The following is a 25,881-nucleotide window of genomic DNA, read 5'->3' as shown; positions in this document are numbered from 1 at the left end:
TCCCAGATAAAACTTCTTTTAAATGAAAGTTGAGATATTACAAAATAGTCAAACTTAAAATGAAATTCGCGATCTTTATTGCATACTTCAAATAGCATACCAAACTAGGACTAAATGCAGAACAATAGTCGTACCGATAGTCCTACGGTAAGGTGATTTTATAACATATAAATATATATATATTTTTTTTTTTTTGTATATGGTAAATAAGTTCTTATTTCTTAAACATGTATGTATACATATATGATCATATAAATATTTTAACAAATGCCAATCATGTAAATATTTTAACAAATGCCAACATACGCACATATACATATAGCAAAAAATAATATGAGAATACATTCAAATGGAATCGTTATAGAATTATCTATATTATTATACTACGAATTATAGTCTCTGTCGTTCGATTATTGCAATCATTAAAAGGCCACATTTCGGCCTTTTATATACATTTAAGTATTTAAGTACACTAATTATTAAGTTCTCTTTTTTCTTGGTATGTATAGCCAAATTCATTCTTCATTATATAGTATCATCATCTGTTTTAAGGTACACAAGGTGCTTCTCAGGTTAGGAATGTTATTACATATATAAGTTGAACTTTCATTCCAATTTGCTATGTATGTTTACGGATAATGCTTAATGGTTTGTAACCAAAAACAAAAAAAAAATACAGGAACAGAAGGCAAAGGCACAGGAACTCTAGGTTTCTAAAACTCTACACTAACATGGATTAATTTCTATAATTAATTATTAGGTATATATGAAATTGGTATACACAATAAATATCGGGAAAGAGTGTTTTTTTTTTTTTTTTTTTTTGAAATGGCAACAATAACAAGCAGATTAATTTAAAGAGATGACAATTGAAATATTAATAAAGTGGGTTGATAGATTAGTTAGTTAGATTGATTTATATTTTAGTCAAAAACTCATCTAGATTTAGATGAGAGGGCAGCTCAATATCTTCCAATGAAATTTCGCTATATCTGAATACGACTTTGAAAGGTTGTATAAATTTCTGATCCATGGTGAATTCGTCACTGCTGTTGCTCTTCTGTTTTAACAAAAAAAGACAAAAGTGTTAGACAACAATTGGAATTATAATTGGATTTTGTTAATATTACCATGTCTCTAGCATTCAGCTCTTTGGTTAATTTCTCCAGGAATACATTGGTAATTTCACTCTCGTAATCATCCAGCTTGTAGGACTTCATTACCTTAAGCACCTGAGCCGTGGTTAGCGAAGTGCAGAGATCGACAATGCTTTGGACATCTTCTTCACTCTTGCGCGACTGCAGCAGCTGGGAAACTTGATTCAACGGAGCCAAAGGCTTTAATACATCATTGGACTAAAGGAGCAAGAGAAGAAGAATTATTAATACAGATTTAGTCTCTCTTTTTATGCACTATCTCACCATCTTTTTATCCCGCACCCAATCCTCAATGCAGCCAAGATTATAACGTATAATCATGCCTGTCTCCCACATGCAGATATCGCCTCGCAACATCAGACAATTGAGGGCCACGGCGCAAACAAAGTACAATAATTGATGGAATATTTGCTCTGCATAGCAATTGTCCAAGCCGAAATGTTGGAATTGCTTATAGAAATGCTCCAATTGGCCAATCAATTGCTTCCAGGCTGGCACATTACCACCGTTACCGTCTGGCGAGGATGCTGCAGCAGCTGCTGCACCTATAGAAGTGGTACGACTCCGCATGCCATGAGCCGCATGTCGTCCACGTTGAATCTCATCGTTATTTAGAATGGCTGGCGCAATTTTTGCATCCATTAATCCCTGAATTTGTATGATCAGTGCTTGATATAAATTCACAATTAAATCCAAAATCACACGACGATATTCATAGAGATTAAAGTTCTTCAGCTGCTGTTGATTCTGTTTCTCTGTGTTGAATTTGACATATTCATCCACATCGCCATATTGCTTCAATAGATTTAACAATCTGTAACACAAAACCAATAATCAGAGAAGGAGACTTGAAGGGAGGCATATTATGGGGCTCTCTTACGTTATGGAATTGACCAGCCAGATGACACGATTCTCAATAGGATGCGGGGTACGATGCATTTTCTTAATCTGTATGACAAATTTACTCAGCAGCTCACGCACATCCTCGTCGGCATTGGTAAGATCGGTATAACTGAAAGAAACTCATTCATTTAGTTTTCTTTTTTTCCCAGATTAGATTGAAGTTTACTTACCGTATGCACATAAAGATTAGATAAGCTGGGAATCCTGGCAACAACCCCACCACTGTACGCGGTGTCATATTGCTTAGTAAACGTTGCAATATCTTATCGAGATCACTGCTATGGAATTTCATGAGACCCTGAGGATTTTGAGACTTTTGCTTGGTCACATTGGCACCGACATCAACATCCTTTGAATTGTTGTTCGAGGATCTGCTACGACTCATTTCCTCTTCCAGTTTATGTTCCAGCTGGCCATCGTCTTGTCTATATGCCTTCAACTTGGCATTGGCCAGCTTAAGTTCCTCCTGCACCAGTAGATATTGGGAAATGGCCTTCTTCAATTCACGCCGCAGATAACGATCATTTTGTTTTAGAGTCTCTACTGAGGCATTTTCAAACTCATCAATGCTCTCAAAAATAACATTTTGCAGCTCCTGTCGCTCGGTATTTAAACGTTCAATTTCTTGGGTCATCTCCACCAGCTTGCTATTGTGCTCTTCGGTGATGGCTTTCAGTTCCGATTCCAATTGTCTGCCAAAACAAAGAAATTTAAGTTTTTATTTTTGGAAATAATTTGATTATTCTGCCCACCTGTTGACCAATTTCTGAGATTGGAAGGCTTCAAGAAGTTCATGCACATCATTGCCACGTAATTGCAGGCTATCCGGTTCAAAAGAACGCAACGTTTGGCTTTGTTGCAACAGGACTGCCTTCAGCTGGATGCATTCCTCGCGCCGTCTACGTACCTCTTCCTGAAGTGCGGCATGTTGGGCTGCAATTACACACAAAAACACAGAGGGGAAAAACACAGGACATGATGATGGGATATGACCAGAAGGCGGGCGGAAGGAAAGGAGGAGGAGGAGTTATATATGAGTATTACGGCAGTTAAGTGCTTCCCATTAGGTGTTACCATTCAGCTCGTTGATCTCAACTCCGTGTTTAATACTCGTGCGCAACTGATCATATTCACTGCGTAATTTCTCGTTCTCAACTTCCAACTCGGAAACGCTAAGGTGGTTAGATGAAGTCAAGTCAAGCGAAGTGAAGCGTGTGTGTGTGTGTAGGCAAGCAGTGTCATATACAAAAGAGTAAAAGCATTTGGTATTCAAGTTTTTTTTCTTTTTCCGTACGTCTCGACGACTCGTAACGTTTTTTTTTAAAACTACTCACCGGAAGGAATCTTCGGTGGGTTTATTACGGCTAGCCAACTTTAAATATTGCTCTTGCAGATACTTGTGCTTTAGCTTCTCCTCCTCCAGTATGGAGCGTAGCTTCATCACAATGCTAGTGGTATCGATGAATGAGTCTGTCGAGGAAAAATAAAACAGAAACTGTTAGCGATTCTATACAAACAAAATTAGAATTAAACTTATAAAGTTCAGGGAATGCAACCGTCTTAACATATAGGGGTATCCAATAACGAAAAAAGAAATATCTTAAACCAAGTTGACCACTTAATTAACTTAGTACATCTTGCAACTCTACCTTAAATGCATTACAGATTTTCGGTTTTGTTGACAGAGATCGAACATCACAATAGAAATTGCAAAATTTCTTTTTTAAACAAGTCTGCCGTTTCCTTAATGTAAGTAAATTCAATCATTTTTTGTTATGCTTATACATTTATCTATTATAACTAACATGATATCGGCAAACCGATATGAATAAATAAATAAATACTATCACGTAGCCTATATACAAAAAGGGCAACTCCACGGGTATACGAAAATTAAGCACTGCTACCATAACTGATATACGTTTCGATTGCATTCCCTGAACATCCCCTTGAGCATCGCCGCCGCCGCCACCACCGCCGCCTTCGCTGATGCGGTTATTATCATCACTATGTTCATCACTATGTTCATCACTACTACAAAGCCACTTGCCACTTTTGTTGAGTAGATCGGGTGGCCGATTAATGTCCAGTGTATTCTTGGCCGAGGCATAGCCCACATCCTCTTCATTTTGACTGGAAGCATTGCTAACAGAACGTGTGCGATGAGAATAATTGGTGACACCGCCAGCAAAACGACTTAGCTCCTCTTTGAGTATATAGTTCTCATTCTCGATCACCTCCTTGTCCTTTATGGCCCGTTGATAGGCTTCGTTTAGTTCTTTATTGTCAATTTCGGTGAGCAGACGCTCCTTTTGATCCCGCTGACTGGCCTCAACATTTTTGGCCATTTCAATCATTTCGTCAATTTGTTTGCGTAATTCCTCATTCTCCAGGCGCCATAATTGCTTCTGGCCAAGCCATTCCTCCTGAGCATGGCCATTTTCCTCAAGCAACTGCATTTTCTCATCACGCTCCGACTCCAATTGCTTATTCAGGGCACCAATTAGCATATCCTTGTCCATGCAAGCTACCTTTACATTCTTCAGTTCTCCCTCCAAATTCTTCTTAAGCTCCAATTTCATTCTGAAAAGAAGAAAGAATTAATCATTATTACGAACAAATCCTCTGAATGGAGCACACTGACTTTAGGACACTTATCTCGCTGGTCTTGTGCTTCAGATTGCTATTGTCGCGATTCAGTTCATCAATACGCTGTTGCATGGAAATGATCTTGTTCTCCAAGCCCATGTACTTGTTCTCCATATGGGAAATTGTCTTGGCCTCGGCCTTCATGCGCTTGAATTTGCGACGAGCCAGAAAACGTCGCACTGCTGACTGGCAAATGATAATATTTCGTCGTTTCCGCTGATACGCTCGACGGGCCAAGACACCACGGACAAATCTCTGGATTTGAACAGCTCTGTAGTGATCCCGTAAGGCAAAGAACTTGATACGGGCCAACATGCCACGGGCATAGGTCTGTATGCCAAAGATTGAGTGCCGCAGACGAAGATATCGTCGACGACATAGCCAGCCTTTGGCATATTTGGAGAGTATCAAAGCTGCGCGAACTTCACGCATCTTCTGGGCACGTTCGCGGGCCAAATAACCACGAGCATAACGCTGCAGACCGTTGATAACACGTTGCAGGCGCAGGAAACGACGACGATGAATGAAACGTCGCACCACCGATTGAACTATCGTGATGTATCGTTTACGCAAATTGGACCGCACCTGCTCCAGATAGGCAACCTGACCGGCTCTAAAGAATATTTGCTTATTACCAAAGCGATATTTATCCTCATCCTGAATCCATTTGTGGACAATATTACAACACGATTGCTTCATGTCATTCTTGTCAATTTTCGAACGATGCGCCAAAAGCTGATAGCGGACATAGAAATCCGGATAAATCCAACGCGATGGGAAGCCAGCGGCAGAGATGCGAACCGTTTCCAGCACACCGCATGCCCTCAACTGTTGTATTATTTTGGCCGTATCCCACTTATAGGCAATTTTCTCATCATTGGGCTGTGTCCAAGAGAAATTGAAAATGAAAATAAATGACATTACGAAGAGTAATTCACACGGACTTACCTTGATGCAGCGCACATAATGCGGCGTTGTGGAATGTAAAGTAGAGATCAATGAAGTCAGACTCTCTTGAAATTGGGAACCAACCGTTTTCCTATGCTGTTTTGATGGCACCACCTAATGGAATGGATATATTAATGCATGTCTTCAAACAAAATGAAGGGGTTAATATATATTGAAAGCCTAACTTTGGTTATTCCAAAGTTTTAATATCCTTGCAAATAATCAATGGCTGGAGACAAATCCCATAACCATTATATAGACACACTGGGAAACATTTGACAGACTGACGGTTCAAATTCACATATTAATTTCAAACACTTTACAGAAACGTATTTGATAAGCTTTTATGCTACATTTTACATAACGAGAATACATACAAACGTAAATTATTGCAAGGATATAGAAGGGTAAGCATAATATAGCATATAAGGTAACTAACTCTTCGCCGTGTCTCATTGAGTTGCTGGGTAAATGGTTGTTGTTGTTGGTGAGGGTTTGTTTGTTGGCCAGACGAGCGAGTGACAGTACAAAGGTGACAGAACGTATGGAATATACAAAATTAGCAATAGATACAACAATTACAAATGAACACACAAACACAATAAGCATCTGGATAACAAATTTCAAGAACCATTGAATTGGATGATTGAAAGCAAACCTGTTTACGTCCAGCACTGATCACCACACGACCTCCTAATGTAGACGATTTAGCGGCATCAACACTTAAAGTGTCGACCTCTTCCAGTTCCATAACCTGCTTGCATAGCAACATATTGGATACTGCCAGGACATTCGTTAGTTCCTTGGAGACAGTGTCGCGATTCTTTTCCAAAAAGCCATTAACATCATATTCCACAGTATCGGAGAAATGTTTAATAAAGAAGCCTAAAAAAAAAAAGTTACAGTGATAAAATATAAATGAAAATAAAGAATTAATTTCCCTTACTCGTGGTTCCAAATCGTGGCTTTTCAAAATGTGGAAACTTTTGGCACTTTTCAATGAGTTTGCCGGCCCAGCTTTCATCTGAGCCCTTGGGCATCTGTTGAAATATAAATGAAAAGAGTTTATTTAGATGAATACAATTTGAAATCTTCATATATGCTCACTCTGCACTCCTCATCTAACAAATCTAGCACTCCCAGTCGCAATTCAATTAGATCTATGCAGGGTTGATTATCATAGTAATCTATCATGGTCCAGGTTATGCCCTCCTTAAGGTATTCTTCTTGCTCCAGCTTAAAGACATGCTGATTGAACTGCTGCTGGAGTTTCTCGTTTGCATAGTTTATGCAAAACTGTTCAAACGAGTTCACCTCGAATGTTTCGAAGCCGTAGATATCGAGCACACCAATGAAGCTGCACTGTTTGCTACCGTTATTGAGACTCTTGTTCAGAACTCCCACAATATATTGAAAGAGCTTGGCATAGAGATGCTTGGCCAAAGCATCACGTGCCGCTTCGGCAGCCTCAATATTGTTCGGTATCAGCACATATTCATTGACCGACTCTATCTTACGCATCAAAAGCCAGCGACGCAGATCATCCGAATTGACTTTTAACAAATCTCCTGTAATTTGTAAGTTCAAATCGTTTTGCTAGAGCGAAAGAAATAGAGACAAAGAATTTAATACCAAAACAAATAGACTTGAACTCTTTTCATTTCTTACAAAAATCTCACAGGATTCAGTGTCAATTTCTTCGCTGCCTTCAGTATATTTGTTGGAGACCTTAATGTTACCCAGATGCAGAATGCCGGCAAGTATTTTCACAATGTCAGCGATTTGGGAAATGGAGAAACCTAAAACACTCATGGCCTGTACTGTCTCATTGAATTGATCAGCATCCGAGATGCGTTCAATATCCGGAGCACCACCCATATTCAAGAAACGAAACTTATCCTGATGATCTGCACAAATAGAAAACGATATAAAATTGCAAATGAATCCTCTTGAATGAATCTTACCCAGCACCAGTTCGGGATACTTGGCTCTGGCTGCACATAACTGATAGAAAATATGATAATTGCGTTCACCCTGCGCCTGATAGACCACGCGACTCTTCTCCAGAAGATATGTGTGCATGGTAGCTCCCTGAAGGTACATAACGCCCATATGATTGCGAAAAAGAAGTTTCGTGAATTTGCCAAAACGTGAACTGTTGTCATTACGTGTTGTCTTGGCATTGCCAAAAGCCTCCATAATGGGCGAAGATGCCAGCACCTTGCGCTCCACTTGCGTTTCCGATTCGGAACCTCCGACAGCGGCAAAATATCGCATAGCATATTTGGCGGACACGGTTTTGCCTGCTCCTGATTCGCCGCTAACAATGATGCTCAGGTTACAATTCTCACGCTCTAGTTTAGTGTACGCCTCCTCAGCAAGGGCAAAAATGTGTGGCTCCAATTCGCCCATGGCATGACCGCGATAGGCCCGGATAATACTCGGCCCATACAATGGCATCTCGGCATATGGATTGATGGCCACCAGAACAATGCCGCAATAGGTATAGATAATCTGACGCTCACAGAACCGCACACGCAGATTATACAGGACCCCCGGCTCATGGAGGTATGAAAGATTGGTGAGATCATTTTGACCCACCAGAATTTGTGGATTTCTGAGGGGAGGCAAATTGCTGCCATCTGCTTTTAGTTTCACCTCCTGCAGGCTGCCGGATTCGGTACATATTTTAAGAAACCCGGCTCCCTTTCTATAACTCTCCTCTAAAGTGGCACTCTCCCATACTTGTTCTGCATGTGGTACCCAGATTTTGGCGCCCTATGGAGAAAGAAGAAAATTATATTACAGTAAAATTCAAATCTTAGTCATCCCCATACAGTTGGGGTGCTTATCAGAACAACGCTTCATGTGATAAGACACTGCTGGGACCGAATGACTCACTGCCAAAAATGGCATATGCAGGTGACATCAATAATTGCCCCATTAAATCAAAAACAGGGTCACAACACAAAGACAGAAGATAGACCATGGCTTTGTATGGATTTTAATTAATGACTTGAGATTCTTTTAATTAGATTCAAAGCAAAAAAGATTTTGTTTATCTACTCAATGCGTGAATAAATTAATTAAAATTACAAAATATTGATAAATTGTTTTATCAGTTGCAAGTGTGAGTGCATTAATAATTCATCGATGACGTAAAGGAACCAAATAGCTTTGCTATCTTCTGTCTTGGCAACCTGTCAAACACGCACGCACACATACACACACACAGACAAACACATAAACGCTGAGAGAATGAGACCCGCTTTTAACACTATTGGCGGGCGCCCTCCATTCTCCCACCAACCAAGCAAACAACATCTGACTGACTCTTCTTGCCAACAATGCACTTGTATGGCATCCGATAATAATAATTATTATAAGGGCCAAATACCTTAGCATATAATATCTCCTCGCTAGACATGATGATGATGATGGTCCACTTTACACTACTCCTCCAACTCTCTCCCACTATCTCTGACGATCTCTACACAAAAAAACCCGTTATGTTGGGCTTCCTTCCTCTTCCTTTTCGAAGGTTTTGTTTTCCTTGTGATTCGCCAAACACTTTGCTCTTTTTTTTTTTTGGTAATGTTTCACTTGGTGTACATTGTTTTAACTTTAATTTTGGTTTTGTTGCCGAAAAGTATAAAATAAAATTAAATATTGCAATTTTTTGGATAAAATAAAATCTACATTACATTGGTGCTTATTTCGTTTTTGCTAAGTGCTAAAATGAAAGAACTTTTATTTATTATGGCCTGCCTCTCTCCCTCTCACTACTGACTTTGGCTGTCTTTTTGTAGGGTTGCCAAGGGCCTACAGTTCTGACCAACTTCTTGGTTCTTAAATTATAATCACTTATAAAATGATCTTAAGGTGTGTTGGCGGTTGGTCATTTGGATTATATGCATCTTACCAATTCAGGATATTTGTTACTTGGCTATAATTTAAATAAAATCCTTGGCGGCAAATTGCATATTCGCCTTGCGGATGTTTTGCAACACTGGTCTTAAGAATGCTGTCACACTATGAACGTACCTTGTGATATTTGCCAACACTGTTGAGAGCATTTGTCAGATTTTCCCGCGCTTTTGTCTTGCAGGGAATCCAGCGAGGCATCTCATTTAGTTGTGTATTGAAAAAAGGGGAATATTCGTAGCGGAAACAAAAATTAAACATAAGTAAATCGAAATGTCAAGTCCCATTCGATCGCCTAGTGAGGGAACTGCCAACACAAAACAGGGTGCGGGCCAAGATGGAGGTGCCACTCCGACGCGATCAATTGCTCCGCAAGAGGCGGAGACGCCAATGCGAATGGGTCCCGGTCGTGTGGGAGCCAGACCATCGGACAATATCAGCTTGCCGCCTACTTCACCGGGCAATATAAGTTTGCCCGCTACAAGTCCGGCTCGTGGTTTGGGCGCCAATATGAGTGAAATTGATTTGAGTTCACCGCTCAATTATGGTACGCCAAGTTCCATGGGTTCTATACGAACACCGCGTTCAGGTATACGTGGAACGCCTTTGCGTTCACGTCCAGATATCAGGACAGACAAGCGCATACGCCAAGTGGCTATTGGAGGTGCTTCCGGGGTAAGTAATATTGAAAAATTATGATCTTAATTGCTAATGGTTTATCTCGATCTAGCTGGATCCCATACCCGAGAAGGGCGGTTCGGAAACTACCGATCCTGTTTCGGAGGCATCAACTGGTCCCCAGTTGGTTGTGTGGGGCACGAATGTGGTTGTTAGCCAGTGTAAATCCAAGTTTAAGTCATTCATTATGCGATTCATTGATCCAAGTGCCGAGCAAGACGAGATTTCTGAGAACATTGATGTCAATCAGCCACTGTATCTCCAGAAGCTTGAAGAGATTCACACTCTGGAGGAGCCCTATTTGAATCTCAATTGCGCACATTTGAAGACCTTTGACCAGGACTTGTACCGTCAGCTGATATGCTATCCACAGGAAGTGATTCCAGGCTTTGATATGGCCATCAATGAGATGTTCTTTGAACGTTATCCGGCCGCCTTGCTGGAGCATCAGATCCAAGTGCGTCCCTTCAATGCGGACAAGACGCGTAATATGCGTTCATTGAATCCTGAAGATATGGATCAATTGATCAGTATTAGCGGCATGGTCATACGTTCCTCAAATGTCATCCCTGAGATGCGTGAGGCCTTCTTTTCCTGCAACATCTGCTCCTTCTGCACCACCGTCGAGGTTGATCGCGGTCGCATTTCTCAGCCCACATTGTGCTCAAATTGCAACACCAATCACTGTTTCCGTCTCATACACAATCGTTCTGAATTTACGGATAAACAGCTCGTCAAACTGCAAGAATCCCCGGATGACATGGCTGCCGGACAAACACCACACAATGTCATGCTCTATGCCCACAACGATTTGGTAGATAAAGTACAGCCAGGTGATCGAGTCACTGTCACGGGTATCTATCGAGCTACGCCCTTGAAAGGCAAAGGATTGAATGTAAAGAGTGTCTATAAAACTCATGTGGATGTGGTGCATTTCCGGAAAGTTGACAACAAGCGACTCTATGAGGAGGAAGAAGGGTAAGTCTCGGCATTCTTTATTCCTAATCCCTAAATAATCTCTACTCTTGCACATAACCTAACAGCAAAGACCACATATTCCCTCCGGAACGCATTGAACTGCTGCAGTTGCTGTCAAAGAAGCCCGATATCTATGATCGCCTTGCCCGAGCTATTGCTCCATCGATTTATGAGAATGATGACATAAAAAAGGGCATCCTTCTACAGCTTTTCGGTGGCACCAAGAAAAAACATTCGACTTTGGGTCGACAGAATTTTAGATCTGAGATTCATTTATTGCTTTGCGGTGATCCCGGAACATCTAAATCCCAGATGCTTCAATATGTCTACAATTTGGTACCCCGTTCTCAATATACCTCTGGTCGAGGATCATCCGCAGTGGGTTTGACAGCTTACGTCACCAAGGATCCGGAGACACGACAATTGGTGTTGCAAACGTAAGATAATCCTAAATACAAATCAAAGATCATCAACCATCATTTTACAATTCGTACATTTTAGGGGTGCTCTCGTCTTGGCCGATAATGGTGTTTGCTGCATTGATGAGTTCGACAAAATGAACGATTCCACTCGGAGTGTCCTGCACGAGGTTATGGAGCAACAAACATTGAGTATTGCCAAGGCGGGCATCATTTGCCAACTGAATGCCAGGACATCCATTCTAGCTGCTGCCAATCCAGCCGAATCGCAGTGGAATAAGCGCAAAAATATCATCGATAATGTGCAATTGCCGCACACCCTTCTTTCCCGCTTTGATTTGATATTTCTGGTGTTAGATCCACAGGATGAAATCTTCGATAAGCGTTTGGCCAGTCATCTGGTATCTCTCTATTATGTTACACGCCACGAAGAGGAGGACACCATGTTTGTAAGTAGAAGAAGAAAAAACAATTTTAAGGCTTTCCTATCCTAATTTTTATATTTTTTTGAATTCGTTTTGCAGGATATGAGTGTTCTAAGAGATTACATTGCCTATGCCCGTGAGCATTTATCTCCCACTCTTTCTGATGAAGCCCAACAACGTCTGATTCAGGCCTATGTTGATATGCGCAAAGTTGGTGCCGGTCGCGGTCAGATCTCTGCCTATCCTCGGCAATTGGAGAGTTTGATTCGTTTATCTGAGGCCCATGCTAAAGTACGACTGAGCGGCACAGTAGAGCTAGAGGATGTAGAAGAGGCCTGGCGCCTTCATCGTGAGGCCCTTAAGCAATCGGCCACAGATCCGTTGTCTGGTAAAATTGATGTGGGCATCCTCACTACAGGCTTGTCCACAGCCGCCCGCAAGAAACGCGCAGATCTGGTGGCAGCAATTAAAGAGAACCTTAAGAAAAAGGGCAAAGTACCCACAGTACCATATCAAAAATTGTTCAAAGAGATCAAGGAGGGCTCGCAAATTGTAAGTAACTTGCTTTACCATTTATTTTTCTTCATTAATTAATTTTAACTTTATTTTTTAGTTAATAACTCGCGAGCAGTTTGAAGATGCGTTGAAAGAGGTTCAGGATGAGGGCACCATTGTTGTAATGGGCAAAAATACCATAAGAATTTGTTAATTTTATTATTATTTATCATTAATTTTCATGCATACAAATTTCATTCCCAATTCATTAATGTTTACAAATAAAGATTTTCCAAATAAGTTCATTCTTCCCGCTAAACTTTTTAGAGATGAGCGGGCATAGCTTTTGGCTAGTTGACGATTGTTGCTCATTTCTAATGTCAATACTTGTGGCTGTGGCTCGATTAGTGTGACCAGGCCTTATGTCAGGTGCGGGCAAGAAGCGACAATTAGAAAAGGCAATATAAAAAAGTCAAACAAACGTAAATAGTTAGAATAAAAACCATAAAAATGATGGCTGAGAGTTCACTGCAGAGCGCTAGCGATGCGTCAGTGGATTTGGACACAAGCAGCTTAATGGCCAACAGCGAATTGGCAATGGCGGGAACTCGCGAACTTACCATCACGCCCACAAAGCGGGAGAGACGTAAATCCCCGGCAACCAGTTCGGATAATACCAGCACCAGTGTCCAGGCCCCAATGTCACCAACATCATCCATGGCAGACACCACATTCGAGCCCACAATCGATATGATGGTCAATGATTTTGACGACGAGGCCACATTAAATGAGGAGGAAGCTTTAGCTTTGGAAGAACACAACAACCCTGAGGATGAGATTGCCAGGCTGAGGGAGGAAAGCGAAATGCCCATAGAGGAGTTGTTGGCCAAATATGGCGGCATGGCAGCAGAATCTGAAATCAGTTCTAGTAGTTCAAGAAATAGGCCTAGCACCAGCAAAAGTTCAGCCGGGCGACGACGGAAAGCAAAAAAGCAACAGCAGCAGCAACAACAACAACCACATCAGCAAGAGGAGCAGCCACAGCAGATGGAATTGCATAATGAAGACACGGAACCCAAACTGGAGCCTGATATTGAAGATGTCCCCGCAATTTTGAGTGTCGAACAAGGCAAAAAACAGCATCGTTCCCATTTAATGGATCTCTATCCTGATGAATCTTTTGATAGAAGTCCTTTGCCCAATCGGCAGGATGATTTAGAAACCTGTATGTTGCTTCAATTCGGGAACATTTCATATGATAATATGTTAAAATGTTAACTTTTGCAGTTACCCCACTTCATACACTCCTAGAGGAGGTGGAAGAGCCAGAGGAAGAAGAAGACACAGATACCGATTCCGATGATGCTAGGAAGATTATTATGGTGGGAACCGACTATCAGGCTGATATACCTGATGGACTCTCTCAATATGGCGATATACTTCCCTATGAGAATGAAGATCAATTGATCTGGGAACCCAGCCAAGTGACCGAGAGAGAGGTAGAGGATTATCTTAATAAAATTCAAGAGGCACGAATTCTTACAGCGGCAGCTTTGGCTGAGGAGGGGAGCGGGGAGCTTGCCGAAAATGAAGCGGATCCATTACCATCTTTGCCTGTATCCTCCACAGATGAGAAAACTACTACTTCGTCTAGTCAGAAACCATCTTCGCGAATTCAGCTTTCGACTCTATCAGATTCGGAATCCGTCGTAAAAGATAACGAGCAGGCCTTGCATCTTTTGGTCCAGTGTGGTTATGATTTCAAGGAGGCTTTGCGTCGTAAACGTATCAATATAATGCCCCTTGGTGACGGCGGCTCATCAATGGGCACATGGTCGGAGGAGGAGTGCCAGAAGTTTGAAGAGGGTATAGATAAATTCGGTAAGGATTTCTACCAGATCCGGCAAAATCAGGTACGCACGCGAACCATGCGTGAATTGGTGCAATTCTATTATCTGTGGAAGAAGAGCGAACGCCGTGATCAATGTTCTATCCGGAACGATACCATTGATCACATGGATGTTTTCATCAATGAAACCGAAACTGGCAATGGGGGGAATGGTAATGGTAGCTTATCACCTAGTAATGGCCAGAATGGTAACTGCCCCGATTTGCTGAGTGGTCAGGAGAAGGAGCGTAGGAAAAGTTATTCGATCATGACGGCCACTGGAACAAATCGCAAACGTCGAGGGTCGTCCACACCTTTGACCTTAGAGGATAATGAGAATGATAATAGTAACAATGGACAAAATAAAGTTGAACAGGCAGAGACCATTGAAAAGATATAAGTAGTGATGGTAATGGACATCATTAGGCGCAGGCGCAAGGCATTATAGTATTCCGCTATACATTATACATATATAATGCAATTATTGATTCAGATACTATTCCATATATAGATTCAGATTCTTAAATCACACATTTCTCATATTTACTATACATATATCTGTAATTTTTGAGTTTTTTTAATTGTTAAGCCATTGAAAATGTGAAATATTAAACAAAAACTGTGTATTTTGTTGTCTGAAAACTATAAAATTTAGTGAAATGGTAATATTAAGGACAATCCTCATTACTGACAAAGTTTTCTGTATATTTTTTTAACAGTACAATTGTTTATCGAAGCATTTGAGGTTAGGTATGCGTAGGCTCCTACCCCCCTCTCTCTTTCACCCTCTGTGAGTTTATAAACAGGATCAAATGTCAAGTTGGCCGGTCGTAGAATTTAAAATGCTTGCTTGGCTTGCAATTTTCTTTCCAGTAAATGCTTACCTCACACAGACGTACACACACAAGGCGCTCGCACAGACCCATACATACTCAAAGATAGAGATAGAAAGGTAGGGACTGGGACTGGGACTGGGGATCGCTGGTTTTTGATCGTGATCGTGCAAAACAAAGTTAACTGGAGCTCAAGTCTCTGCGCACATACAATACACATACACACATGCAAACACTCGCATACACATCTGCAGGCGTAGGTATGTGAGCTTCACTGGCGTGAATATTTTACGTTCACTCCACCATCTTCTCCAAGGCAGCAGTCCAGCCGACCGTAGTGAAATCCAGTTTTTTTTTTCGATAAAAATAAACAAAGCGCAACAAGTACGCTACAGTACTCTGAGTACAGCATATAAGTACATTTGCAAAAAGTAAATACAAACACACGTACATATGTATGTACATAAATATGAAGGTCAAAAGGACATTTGCCTTAATGTACCTGTTTACCTGTTAAAGGTGGACATTGAAAATCCCATTGGTTCTTTAGCTAAGGTGGAACGAAGACAACGTAAACACCCACACAAATGCACAAGCAACGCAGTGATGAAAGGTGCTAGTGATTCGAGTCGAGTCGAGTCTAGTTTTAGCAGCGCATATTCAATTCGTTACGGCCCAAAGTAAAGTTAATAACCGTAAAGAGCAAAAACACCAACGTACAAAACACGAGACTGAAGCCAGCAACTCTGTGGCTACTACAACAGCGGAAGCTTCACATCCGGATAATACCAAAAGAGAGACAGAGACCGAGGGAGAGGTCTGTTGCCGTTGCCGTTGCTTGTGTTCGCGATCATTCTCTGTCTCTCTCCTTCTCTTTCTCTCTCAGCCCAAAAGGCACGTAAACTGGTTGGACCCGACACAACCGTACAACGCCACCGCAATATCTATCGAGACTGTCGTGGTTTTCAATTTCGCCCGTGATCTCTCAGTGCTGGTTGAGTGCTTGAGCTGCGCAAGTCGCTCACAGTCAGAGAGAGAGAGTTAGAAAAGACCCCACAAAAGTAGCAGTAGTTGCGATGATGGCTTACAACCATGCGTCATCGTCATCGGCGTCGCCATCGCCTTTGTCTTCGTCTTTGTCGCCCGCTGCTGTTGTACCCGCCATGGCCTATACGAACACTGCAAAGTTGCCCATAGAAACAGTAAAACGTCTTATTGCTTCTGTTTCGCGTCGCCCCATCCTTTGGTTGCGAAACAATGGAAGCGGCCAAAAGCGTAGCGATATTACACCAATTTGGTTTGAAGTTGGTCAGGATGTGAATCTTCCAGGTGTGTAGACAGACATGTCTCTCTAAGCCGTTTCTAATCTATTGTTTTTGCTTAATTTCAGCGGACATTTGTCGCATTAAGTGGGGACATTTGCGTGACAATTTCCGCAAAGTCTACATACGGAACAATCTTTCAAATGAGACACCCTCATCGTGGCGCTTCTACAATGACATGCGTTTCATGGAACATGCTGTCCATGAGAATATAATGCGTCAGACGCGAAGTAGTAGCAAAAAGTATCCACCAAACAATTGGAGCGAAAATAATAATATAACGCGTGGAGCCAAATACGATGCAATGCTGGCAACTGAACCAATTTGTGAGCTCAGCGATAGCTATGATTCGGAAATGCATCAACCAAGTTTTTCGGATATTAGTTGTTTCTTTGAGAATCGAGAGAACGAAAACCAATATCAGTCAGAGGATCAAGAAAACAGTAGCAAACGCATTAAATTGGAGGAGGAGGAGGAGCAAGACGATGATGATGATTTTGATGAAGATGCCGCCTCAGAGAATACCACACCAGATGCTGGTGTCTTCACCATTGAAGTGCTTGATGATGATGAGGAAATGGCAATGCCTCTGTCCAAAATTAAGTCCAATAATAGTAGTAGCACCAGTGACACTGAAACGAAACCGGCTACAATTGCGTCCCGTCCACCGTCCACATCCGTAGTCACATCGGATTTGCCCTTTAAGTACATTAGCATGGATGCAGCCACCAATACCGAACCACAAGAGGATAACGATGCCGATCGTATGTTTTTGCTCAGTTTGATGCCATTTCTACAGAAGCTACAGGACGAACGACGTAAGCTTAGAGTACGTCAGAAGCTACAAAATGTTCTCATCGAAGAGTTGGAATTTGGCTAAGATCTTTGAACTTACTTAATTAGAATATAGATTACTTATTAGGTACATTTATAACAGAGAAAAAGAATTACCTAAGTTTAGATATTAAACATAAGCATAGCTTACAGTATTATAAGAAGGCGACTGACTAACTAAATAACTAAATCTTTCAGGATCGATCATCTGAAAAAATGCACATTCCAGAGGTATTGGCTGTCACCTGTTAACGTCAAATAATGAAATATTCAAATTTATTTTATGAAAAACTGCCTTTTATAAAATGTGCCTAACCATTCTAAGAAAATAGCTCTTGTACTTTTAATATAACAGATATGAGGAACCTGTTTAAAAAATTATAATAATTTTGTTGATTTGTTTTTTTTTTTAACAACAGTATAGTACGACATAATTCGTTTCAGTTACGCTTTAGAACGTTTCAGATTTTTAGATTAGAAGCGTCTTTCAAATGTTATGGTTAATATTTGAATATTTAAAGACATTTTCTTTAAAAACATATGTATTTGGAAAATACTTTGTTTCCAACGAAATATCGCCCACCAAATTCGGCTTTCATACAGGATTAGTACATATATAATCCCATACTGGAAATAGGCATACTAACGCATACACAATAAAAAGAACCAGCATAATTACACATCCTACATACATTTGTCTACCTGCAGTCCCACCTGAGTGTTTTTCTTTCATCTACCTGAGCAAATGGTCAAATTGGGACGTTAAAAATTTGAATTGAATTTTTCAAGCCATCGCTAATTTTTGTCAGTGCATTAGAGCAGGAACAGAGCGTGATCCTGCTCTCTAGGACAGATGAAAACAAGTTCCTTTTCTCCTTTAGGGTTGATTGTCACCGTGTTGTTGGTGGTGTCTCTCTTCCTCCTTTGTGCGCCACCATCACAACAACAAAAACACTCCAAATCCAAATTTTCGCGCCACATGCGCCATTAATTTGGCCTCTCTTTCGTTCGCTCATTGTTCACGTTCTCCCGCTCTCTAGCATTCTTAGTAGTTCTCCTTTAGTACCCTGTACTCTTTTATGAAAAGTATTTTTAGCAGATATATTTTAGAACTCTTAAAATACATATGTGCATAATCAGGCTTTATTAGGTGCTAATATAAATCTATGACTTTTGGTTTGGCTTGTTTTGTTATTTTTACTGTTACTACTTTTTATAACGATTCATGTTGCCGCAGGGTATATAAAAGTCGACCCGAGATCAAGTCGAAAGCAATGTTGTTGTTGGTTTCGGCTTGGCTTCAGTTTTCATTCCAATTTGTAAATGTGTGCGGGAAGGTTGCTTATTTGGTGAAAAAGTGGGTAATATTAAAAAAAAGTGCGCTCAGACTAAGATTTTCTTTTTGCGTATTCAGTTAAATGTAATTTACCTGAAAAGTGAAAGAAAAATGTAGGAAAACGCATGGTCAAGTAAAAAGAACAGAACGGAACATCAGCAGCAACAACAAAAGGAAAAGCGCGCAAAGTTTACCGCAAACAACAACAACTAGACCAACACAACAAGAAAGTTCTAATAAAAAGTGCGTGAAGAAAGCAAGGGAGGAAATGAAGTCAGTGTGAGGGGGTGCGATGCAGTGGAATACTAAGTGAAAATAAATAGAAGATAAAAGTAGAGAGAGAGAAGCCGACATTCTAGTAAACTACGACTATCATGAATCCCAGATACTCTTGCTGGGTTTTGCCGGTCCATATTAGCTGCACGTTATAGTCAAATTGACTAAGTCAATATACATATGTATTAAAAACTAAGGTGATATAATCGACTAAATTTAATTGGAAACTAAATTCGGATTTATTTACGTCAAACTCGAGTGAATAGTGTTGAAAAATGCTCTTTTTTAACTACCAGTAATGGTGACCGTTTAAATTATTTGTTGGCGCCATCATTTGTATGTCCGTTAGAAATTCAAAATCGAAATCCACTATATATAAATTGCATATCAACTAATTTCCCAAGTTTTTTTTTTTCAAAATATCATATCAGGTTCTTTCCTTAAACATAATATACTCTTCTATTCTGTTCTGTTTGGTCAAGGGGGGGACTCACTCATAAGAGAACAGAAAATGGATGTGCATGTGCATGAGAAAAAGAGACCAAGCTAGGGAGAGAGAGAATAATCAAAGGCGAGCGAGAGAGTTTGGAGCGCGCGCAGTATAAAATCAAAAACTGACTGCGAGATACATTTGGGTTTTTATTTAATTTTTTTTTGTTTTATTTAGACATACATATACCGTACATACATACATATATGATGAGCACTCACACACACACAGAGAGACGCACCGCAGCCACTGAGAAGACACCGTGTATCCGTATTATGTTGTGTTTTTAATCGAATGTATCTTTTAGTCGGAAAAAGGAATACACGAATGTCGCATCGAAGGAATGAAGAGCGAATAAAACTGAAACGGAATTAAGCCTAAGACGAATCTCTCCAAAGAGGAATTTCACAAACTACAAGAACTGATTAAATCCAAAAAAAAAAAAAACAAAATAACAATAAAAAATAAATACATAAACATTACAAATATCGATAACAATAAAAACAACGACAAACATTTGGAATAATAATAATAACAACAACAAGACGACGAAAAGGAGAGGAGGTGTGCAGTTCCGTTCCGTTACCAGCCGCTTGCTGAGAGAATAATCGAAGCCCCCGAAAACAAACAACAAGCAAAAAGATGTATTAAAAATATACAAGTCCGAAGATTTAACACATTGCATATTGATTTTGAAAATCCTTCCATCCTTAAGATGAAATGTCAAGTGAGAGAAGATTTTTGCAATTCGTCTCAAATGTTGCTCAGAGTTTTCTAGTAGTTTTATTTAGTATGTGTGCGTGTGTGTATGTGTGTGTGTACACCACCTACTTACATTTTTGTATAAATACAACCAACCCTCAACCTCATCCCTTGCTTATTTTGCGTCGTATTTAGAGCTGCACGTCCACAACATATCTCTCCCCATCCCCCTATCCTGCTACCCCCGCCACGTATCTTTTATGTATGTATACACATAATGTGTGTGTGTGTGTGTGTGTTTGTGTATGAGTGTTTGTAAAAGGACTTCAACTTCTTGGTTGCCGTTTGGGTTTTTTTTTCCTTTTCGTTTTGTTGTTTTCCCATTTCGAGGCAGACTTATTTCAATGGAAATATTCGATGGTCACAAGGGTGGGTTCTATTCCTCCTCCTCCTCTTCCTCTAGTTCTTCTCTATTTTTTCTTTTGATTTCATCCTACATACTAACAGATAAATATAACAAAGAAAACTTTGAGAAGAAAGATCTAGTTTAATGTCTTTTTCCATTTTTAAGGATAAATATCTCATTTGAAATTAAATATTACATTTGGTAGATATTCTTGTTTTCCTACTAAACAAAGTTACCTTCCCTATAAGTTATGCTATGAAAGTTAACTCGAATTACAAAATCAAAATGTAGAAACAAGTTTTTCGATCCTTTTCTATGACAGTTTTTAGTTTTTTTCTTTAAGTGTAGTTGGAGAAACGGTGTTGAAATCCACTTTTTGTCCTGTTGTTGTCGTGTGAGGGGTTGAAAGTCGGTCGGTCGGGGTCGGTGGTGGGGGCAACGTCTTCAAGAAGATGGCAACCAGTTTGTTGTTTTTTCTCTTCTTCCACCCGAAAGCCGCTTGCGCATTGACGTTAAGAGAAGGGGAAGGGCGGGTGTATAGCTGGGGCAGGGTGTTGGGGGTTGTTTGTATATATATATATATTTTATATATGTAGTTCATATTAATGTATTTATTTTGATTTTCCATCAACTGATTCAAAGAATCATTCGCCATTTTGTTTTATGGCCAAGTCGCAGAAGATTCTACTTAACAATGGTCATAAATAACTGCAAAATTCCAGGATTCCTTTAAGCAGGATATGCCAGCATGCAATTGTTAATAGTGCAAGAAGGAAAAAAATCTATGAAATTCTGACCTGCTGTGCGCTCAAATTCGGGACGGTACAACGCAGGATCCTTTTTCTTTTCCTTAAGGGATCGAATTTTCCCCGCCTACCTAAGCAGATGCCGTTGCAGATGCAGCTGTCCTATGCGTGTGTGTGTGTGTGAGTGTTTGTATGCGTGTGTGTGCATCATCTACCCAATTTTCCTTTTGGCCTACTTAATGCTTAGCTCGGGTTCTTAAGTATTTAGTTTGCATCTTTCTCGACATCAGGCAACATCGCGTTACAAACGCAGTTTCTTTCAAAATAAAAATTCCTTTTTGCATTTTGCAATTTTCTTTCCGTAGCGGAAAAGTGCCACCATCATCACGCAACCCTGTCGTCGTCGTCATCATCATCTTCATCATTGACCAGACGAAAAAGCTGAAGCAACCGTGATCTCAATTATCTCTTATGATGGAACTCTTGTCAAACAATTCGGTTCCGCAACAAATGGCTAGCAGCAATACGCCCAGTTCGAATGTGGGTGGAGTAGGAGTAGGCGGTGGAGTTGGTGTTGGAGTAGGTGTGGGCGTTGGCTCCACCATGGCCAATGCCAACGGTGGCAGCGGTGGCGGCAGTATTAGCAGCAATGGCAGCAATTCATCAGAACGCCTACTGGCCGGAATATTAGAATCATTTCCCGCCTGGGATCTAAATGTGGGTAGCCTAATGCCAAATGTGGGACAAAGGTAAGCAAATCGCATACAAATATCAACCCCTAATCGGTGCTAATGCTATAATTTCGCCTTTTCTGGCTTTTCAGCTCACCGCCACGCACAGATTTTTTTATAAATAATTTTCTTGGAGGCCTTGATAGCCATGGTGATTTCACAATAGGCCCCATTGGCAGCGGAGGCCCACGGAATCACAATCAACCAAAGATGTCACCCGAATCATCGAATAACTCAAGCATCAGTTGTGGATGGTGCGAGGTCAGCGCTTCGATACGTTGTCTGGAATGCAATGAATTCATGTGCAACGATTGTCTGCGTGAGCATCGCAATAGTCCGCTATCCTCCAACCATTCGATTGTCTCACTGCCCACACCCATTGGCGCCTCGCCCACAATGGGAGTTGGCGTAAATTCCATGCCCAATTCCAACACTAATGTCAATGGCCAGTCGCCGGCCAGCTCAAACTTCATATGCGACATACACAACGAGATGCTGCGCTATGTGTGCGATTATTGTCGGAAATTGGTTTGCCAATGTTGTACCCTGCATGAGCATAAGGAGCATAGCTATGCCTCCATTCAAAGTTTCATGGTGGGCTCCAAAGAGAAGCTAGAAGGCGCCATTGAGAGCAGCCAGGTGGGCACACGATGCATCAAGGGCAGCATTGACAAGGCTTTGGCCTTTATACGCCTAATCGAACGCAATTGCAGCGAATTGAGCGACAATATACGCAAGGCTTTCCGTCAATTCATCATAGCCATAGAAGATCGGGAACGTTTCTTGTTGGATTTTGTGGAAAAGCTGCGTCAGCGTCGTCTGGCCATTCTACATGATCAGATGGCTGGCTTGAAGTCCGCATTGGCCGGTCTTTCGGAAACTTCGGATATGCTTAGCAAGGTGGCCGACAATGCCTGTCAAATGGATCAAATTGAGATTGCCATGAAACTGACAAACGGCCAGCGTCAGATGGAACAATTCGCTGGCATCTACAAGGACTTGCAGCCCAAGCAGGAGGTATTTGCCTTTGCCCCACCGGACTATAGTCTGCTGCAGGATATACGCAATCAGGGTGGCGTTATACTGGTGGACGATAAAAATATGCCCATAGTATCCAGTAATGGCAATGGTCTACCCCTTGAAGTATCTGCTTTTGCTGGCATGGTTAGCAATCCCTTGAATGTGGTGGCCTCCACGGCATCGGCCTCTTCATCGGTGGCATCGAACTCAGTGCGTCGTCCTCTATTGCGAGACAACAGCTTTCGCATTCCATCGCCTATATTGCAACAGCAGCAGCAGCAACAACAACAGCAACAGCAGGCACAACCACCAACCAGAGGAGGAAGTGCCTGTGGTATGTCAAGCGCTGCCCTGGACTGGGAACTAAATGGCTTACGCAGTTCTCCTGGCCTACACTTCAGTGCTCCACGTACAACTCAGGCTATTCCAGGCTGCATGGATTTGGTGAAAGTGCGAAATTCGAACTCATTATCTCTATCATTCGCTACCGAGGGTCACGAAGATGGTCAAGTAAGTCGCCCCTGGGGCCTGTGTGTGGACAAAATGGGACATGTTCTTGTCTCCGATCGTCGCAATAATCGAGTGCAGGTCTTCAATCCGGATGGCTCATTGAAATTCAAATTTGGACGCAAAGGTGTGGGTAATGGAGAGTTTGATCTGCCGGCCGGTATCTGTGTGGATGTGGATAATCGGATAATAGTCGTCGACAAGGATAATCATCGGGTGCAAATTTTCACTGCCAGTGGAGTGTTTCTACTAAAATTCGGTAGCTATGGCAAAGAGTATGGCCAATTCCAATATCCCTGGGATGTGGCGGTTAATTCACGACGACAAATCGTAGTCACCGATTCGAGAAATCATCGTATACAACAATTCGATTCGGAAGGACGATTCATACGCCAAATAGTGTTCGACAATCATGGACAGACAAAGGGTATAGCATCTCCGCGTGGCGTCTGCTATACACCAACTGGCAATATTATAGTCTCGGACTTTGATAATCATTGCCTGTATCTGATCGATCCGGATATCAATGATGTGAGTTTATTTCAATTGCGAATGCTTGACGAATTTACTAATTATTTTATCTATTTACAACAGATTCTGTCGGTTAAAGGTCATGAGGGTTCAGGCTTCCATGAGTTCAATCGCCCCTCTGGCCTGTGCTGTGACGATGAAGGTCGCATTATAGTTGCCGATTCCAAGAATCAACGCATATTGGTCTTTAATCAGAATCTGGACTTTATGTGGGATGTAAGTTGATCAATTTATATATATTTAAGAAGTATGTGCTTGAAAGTTATTAATTTGTGATTTACCTTTTAAATAGATCGAAGTGCGTCCTTCTATTAATCCATTAATGCCACCCACTTTGGATGAAAAGGATCGCACTTGCGATGTGGCCCTCATGCCAGATGGCCGCATTGTTTTCCTCATTGAACTGTCGCCAGACTCGAAAGAAGGGTCTAACCCTTATAAGAGGTTTGTGCATGTATTCTAAACAGAACTCAACTGAAGATGACTGTCAGTGTGTGTAGTTGCAACCAAAAACTGAACAGTTTTTAGAACATATTTTACACCAGATCCAAAAAAAACATGGAAACATTTAACAGAAACTGAAGAGACCGAAACTTAACAAGCAAACAAAACCAACAAACAAAAAACATTAAAAACGACGATGAGAAATTAGTAAAAATTTTTAGCATAAGTGCTACAACGATTACCTCGATAATGCTTAAGAGTTATAAAAACAAAACACAAACTTGAAACCAATTTGGTAATTACATACATACATACAAATACATATATATATGTATAATATATATGTATATATATCTAGCGAATATAGAATCAAAACAAAAACCAACCAACTAGCAGCATACCAACCAGAGCATTAGCCAGAGCAAGAGCAGGAACACTAGAAATTAGACATAGACATAGGATTTTGATTAGGATTAGCAAGCAATGAGCGCTCTCAGTAGACAGTTAGCAACAAATGATGGTAAAAGAACGAAAGGATAAAGCAAAAAACACAATAAATACTAGACGAATATATATATATAAATATATATATTTATTACCTGTTAGTTAGACTGAAAGCAGGTTTTGCGTTTTTTATGGGGTTGCTTAGAGAGAGAAAGAGATAGAGAGACACAGAGAAAATGGTATTACAAAATTTTTCGTATTAGTTTCCTATATAATTGTGTGTATTCTAATTTTTTTTCTGTTTTTAATTTCATTTTGTGTATTTGTCATATGGTCTTTTAGTTGTATGATTTTTTTTTTTTATATTATTGATATATAATTAGTTTTACTAAATTTCATTATTGATTGAGACTGAGCAAGAGTACGAAACTTTGTAAAAGGATTGAGACAAACAAAAAACAAAACAAAACAAAAAACGGATATATGTAAATATAAAAAAGAAGCCCGCTGACTTTTGGTTGAACTTTTAAACAAAGACTGAGTATTAACTTAAAACAAAACAAAACAAGCAAGAAATGCGGCAATTTTTGAAACATCTACCATATAATATATATAAATATATATACCTATACAAGCATATATAATATATATGTAGGTATGATGGATGCTCGGAGCAAGCCAAAAAAAATAAAATATATATGAAAATTGCCATTGACATTGATGAGATATAAAACAATTTAACGTAACGTAGCTTAAAACTTACATACATATACATACATCTTACATACCATACAT

General features: G+C 40.5%; 5 protein-coding genes across 10 annotated transcripts; 4 read left to right on the top strand and 1 right to left on the bottom strand.

Moving 5' to 3' along the window:
- Window positions 1-510: 510 nt before the first annotated feature.
- Window positions 511-9,842, bottom strand: LOC6637899 (unconventional myosin-Va). 5 transcript variants are annotated; one of them, XM_023181916.2, is made up of 19 exons: window positions 9,362-9,438; window positions 9,055-9,279; window positions 7,622-8,435; window positions 7,326-7,564; window positions 6,765-7,253; window positions 6,604-6,697; window positions 6,316-6,542; window positions 6,097-6,120; window positions 5,658-5,771; window positions 4,705-5,591; window positions 4,111-4,643; window positions 3,395-3,530; window positions 3,135-3,232; window positions 2,813-2,993; window positions 2,231-2,752; window positions 2,038-2,169; window positions 1,422-1,971; window positions 1,131-1,355; window positions 511-1,060 (listed from the first exon to the last, which is right to left on the bottom strand). In XM_023181916.2, exons 2-19 carry the CDS (start codon window positions 9,082-9,084, stop codon window positions 917-919), a joined length of 5,439 nt encoding a protein of 1,812 aa, XP_023037684.1. In that variant the 5' UTR covers window positions 9,085-9,279; window positions 9,362-9,438; the 3' UTR covers window positions 511-916. The 5 variants fall into 5 exon arrangements, with proteins under 5 accessions (XP_023037684.1, XP_023037675.2, XP_023037682.2 ...); XM_023181907.2 differs by lacking the exons at window positions 9,055-9,279; window positions 9,362-9,438 and adding an exon at window positions 9,702-9,842; XM_023181914.2 differs by lacking the exons at window positions 6,097-6,120; window positions 9,055-9,279; window positions 9,362-9,438 and adding an exon at window positions 9,702-9,842.
- A 12-nt stretch (window positions 9,843-9,854) lies between these two features.
- LOC6637900 (DNA replication licensing factor MCM4) lies at window positions 9,855-12,876 on the top strand. The gene is made up of 6 exons (XM_002060953.4): window positions 9,855-10,256; window positions 10,312-11,237; window positions 11,303-11,674; window positions 11,739-12,105; window positions 12,181-12,633; window positions 12,695-12,876. Exons 1-6 carry the CDS (start codon window positions 9,855-9,857, stop codon window positions 12,788-12,790), a joined length of 2,616 nt encoding a protein of 871 aa, XP_002060989.1. The 3' UTR covers window positions 12,791-12,876.
- Window positions 12,877-12,983: 107 nt separating this feature from the next.
- Window positions 12,984-15,053, top strand: LOC6637934 (mesoderm induction early response protein 1). The gene is made up of 2 exons (XM_002060954.4): window positions 12,984-13,801; window positions 13,864-15,053. Exons 1-2 carry the CDS (start codon window positions 13,087-13,089, stop codon window positions 14,862-14,864), a joined length of 1,716 nt encoding a protein of 571 aa, XP_002060990.3. The 5' UTR covers window positions 12,984-13,086; the 3' UTR covers window positions 14,865-15,053.
- Window positions 15,054-15,182: 129 nt separating this feature from the next.
- On the top strand, window positions 15,183-18,140 carry LOC6637968. The gene is made up of 2 exons (XM_002060955.4): window positions 15,183-16,626; window positions 16,688-18,140. Exons 1-2 carry the CDS (start codon window positions 16,374-16,376, stop codon window positions 17,497-17,499), a joined length of 1,065 nt encoding a protein of 354 aa, XP_002060991.2. The 5' UTR covers window positions 15,183-16,373; the 3' UTR covers window positions 17,500-18,140.
- A 652-nt stretch (window positions 18,141-18,792) lies between these two features.
- On the top strand, window positions 18,793-24,923 carry LOC6637969 (protein wech). 2 transcript variants are annotated; one of them, XM_047010311.1, is made up of 5 exons: window positions 18,793-18,810; window positions 21,775-22,158; window positions 22,233-24,198; window positions 24,262-24,414; window positions 24,491-24,923. In XM_047010311.1, exons 2-5 carry the CDS (start codon window positions 21,881-21,883, stop codon window positions 24,659-24,661), a joined length of 2,568 nt encoding a protein of 855 aa, XP_046866267.1. In that variant the 5' UTR covers window positions 18,793-18,810; window positions 21,775-21,880; the 3' UTR covers window positions 24,662-24,923. The 2 variants fall into 2 exon arrangements, with proteins under 2 accessions (XP_046866267.1, XP_023030527.1); XM_023174759.2 differs by lacking the exon at window positions 18,793-18,810 and adding an exon at window positions 20,212-20,282.
- Window positions 24,924-25,881: the final 958 nt, after the last annotated feature.

The sequence above is a fragment of the Drosophila willistoni genome (assembly GCF_018902025.1).
Source record: "Drosophila willistoni isolate 14030-0811.24 chromosome 2L unlocalized genomic scaffold, UCI_dwil_1.1 Seg72.1, whole genome shotgun sequence".
Taxonomy (NCBI): Eukaryota; Metazoa; Arthropoda; class Insecta; order Diptera; family Drosophilidae; genus Drosophila; species Drosophila willistoni.
This window is presented reverse-complemented; position numbering and strand designations above follow the sequence as displayed.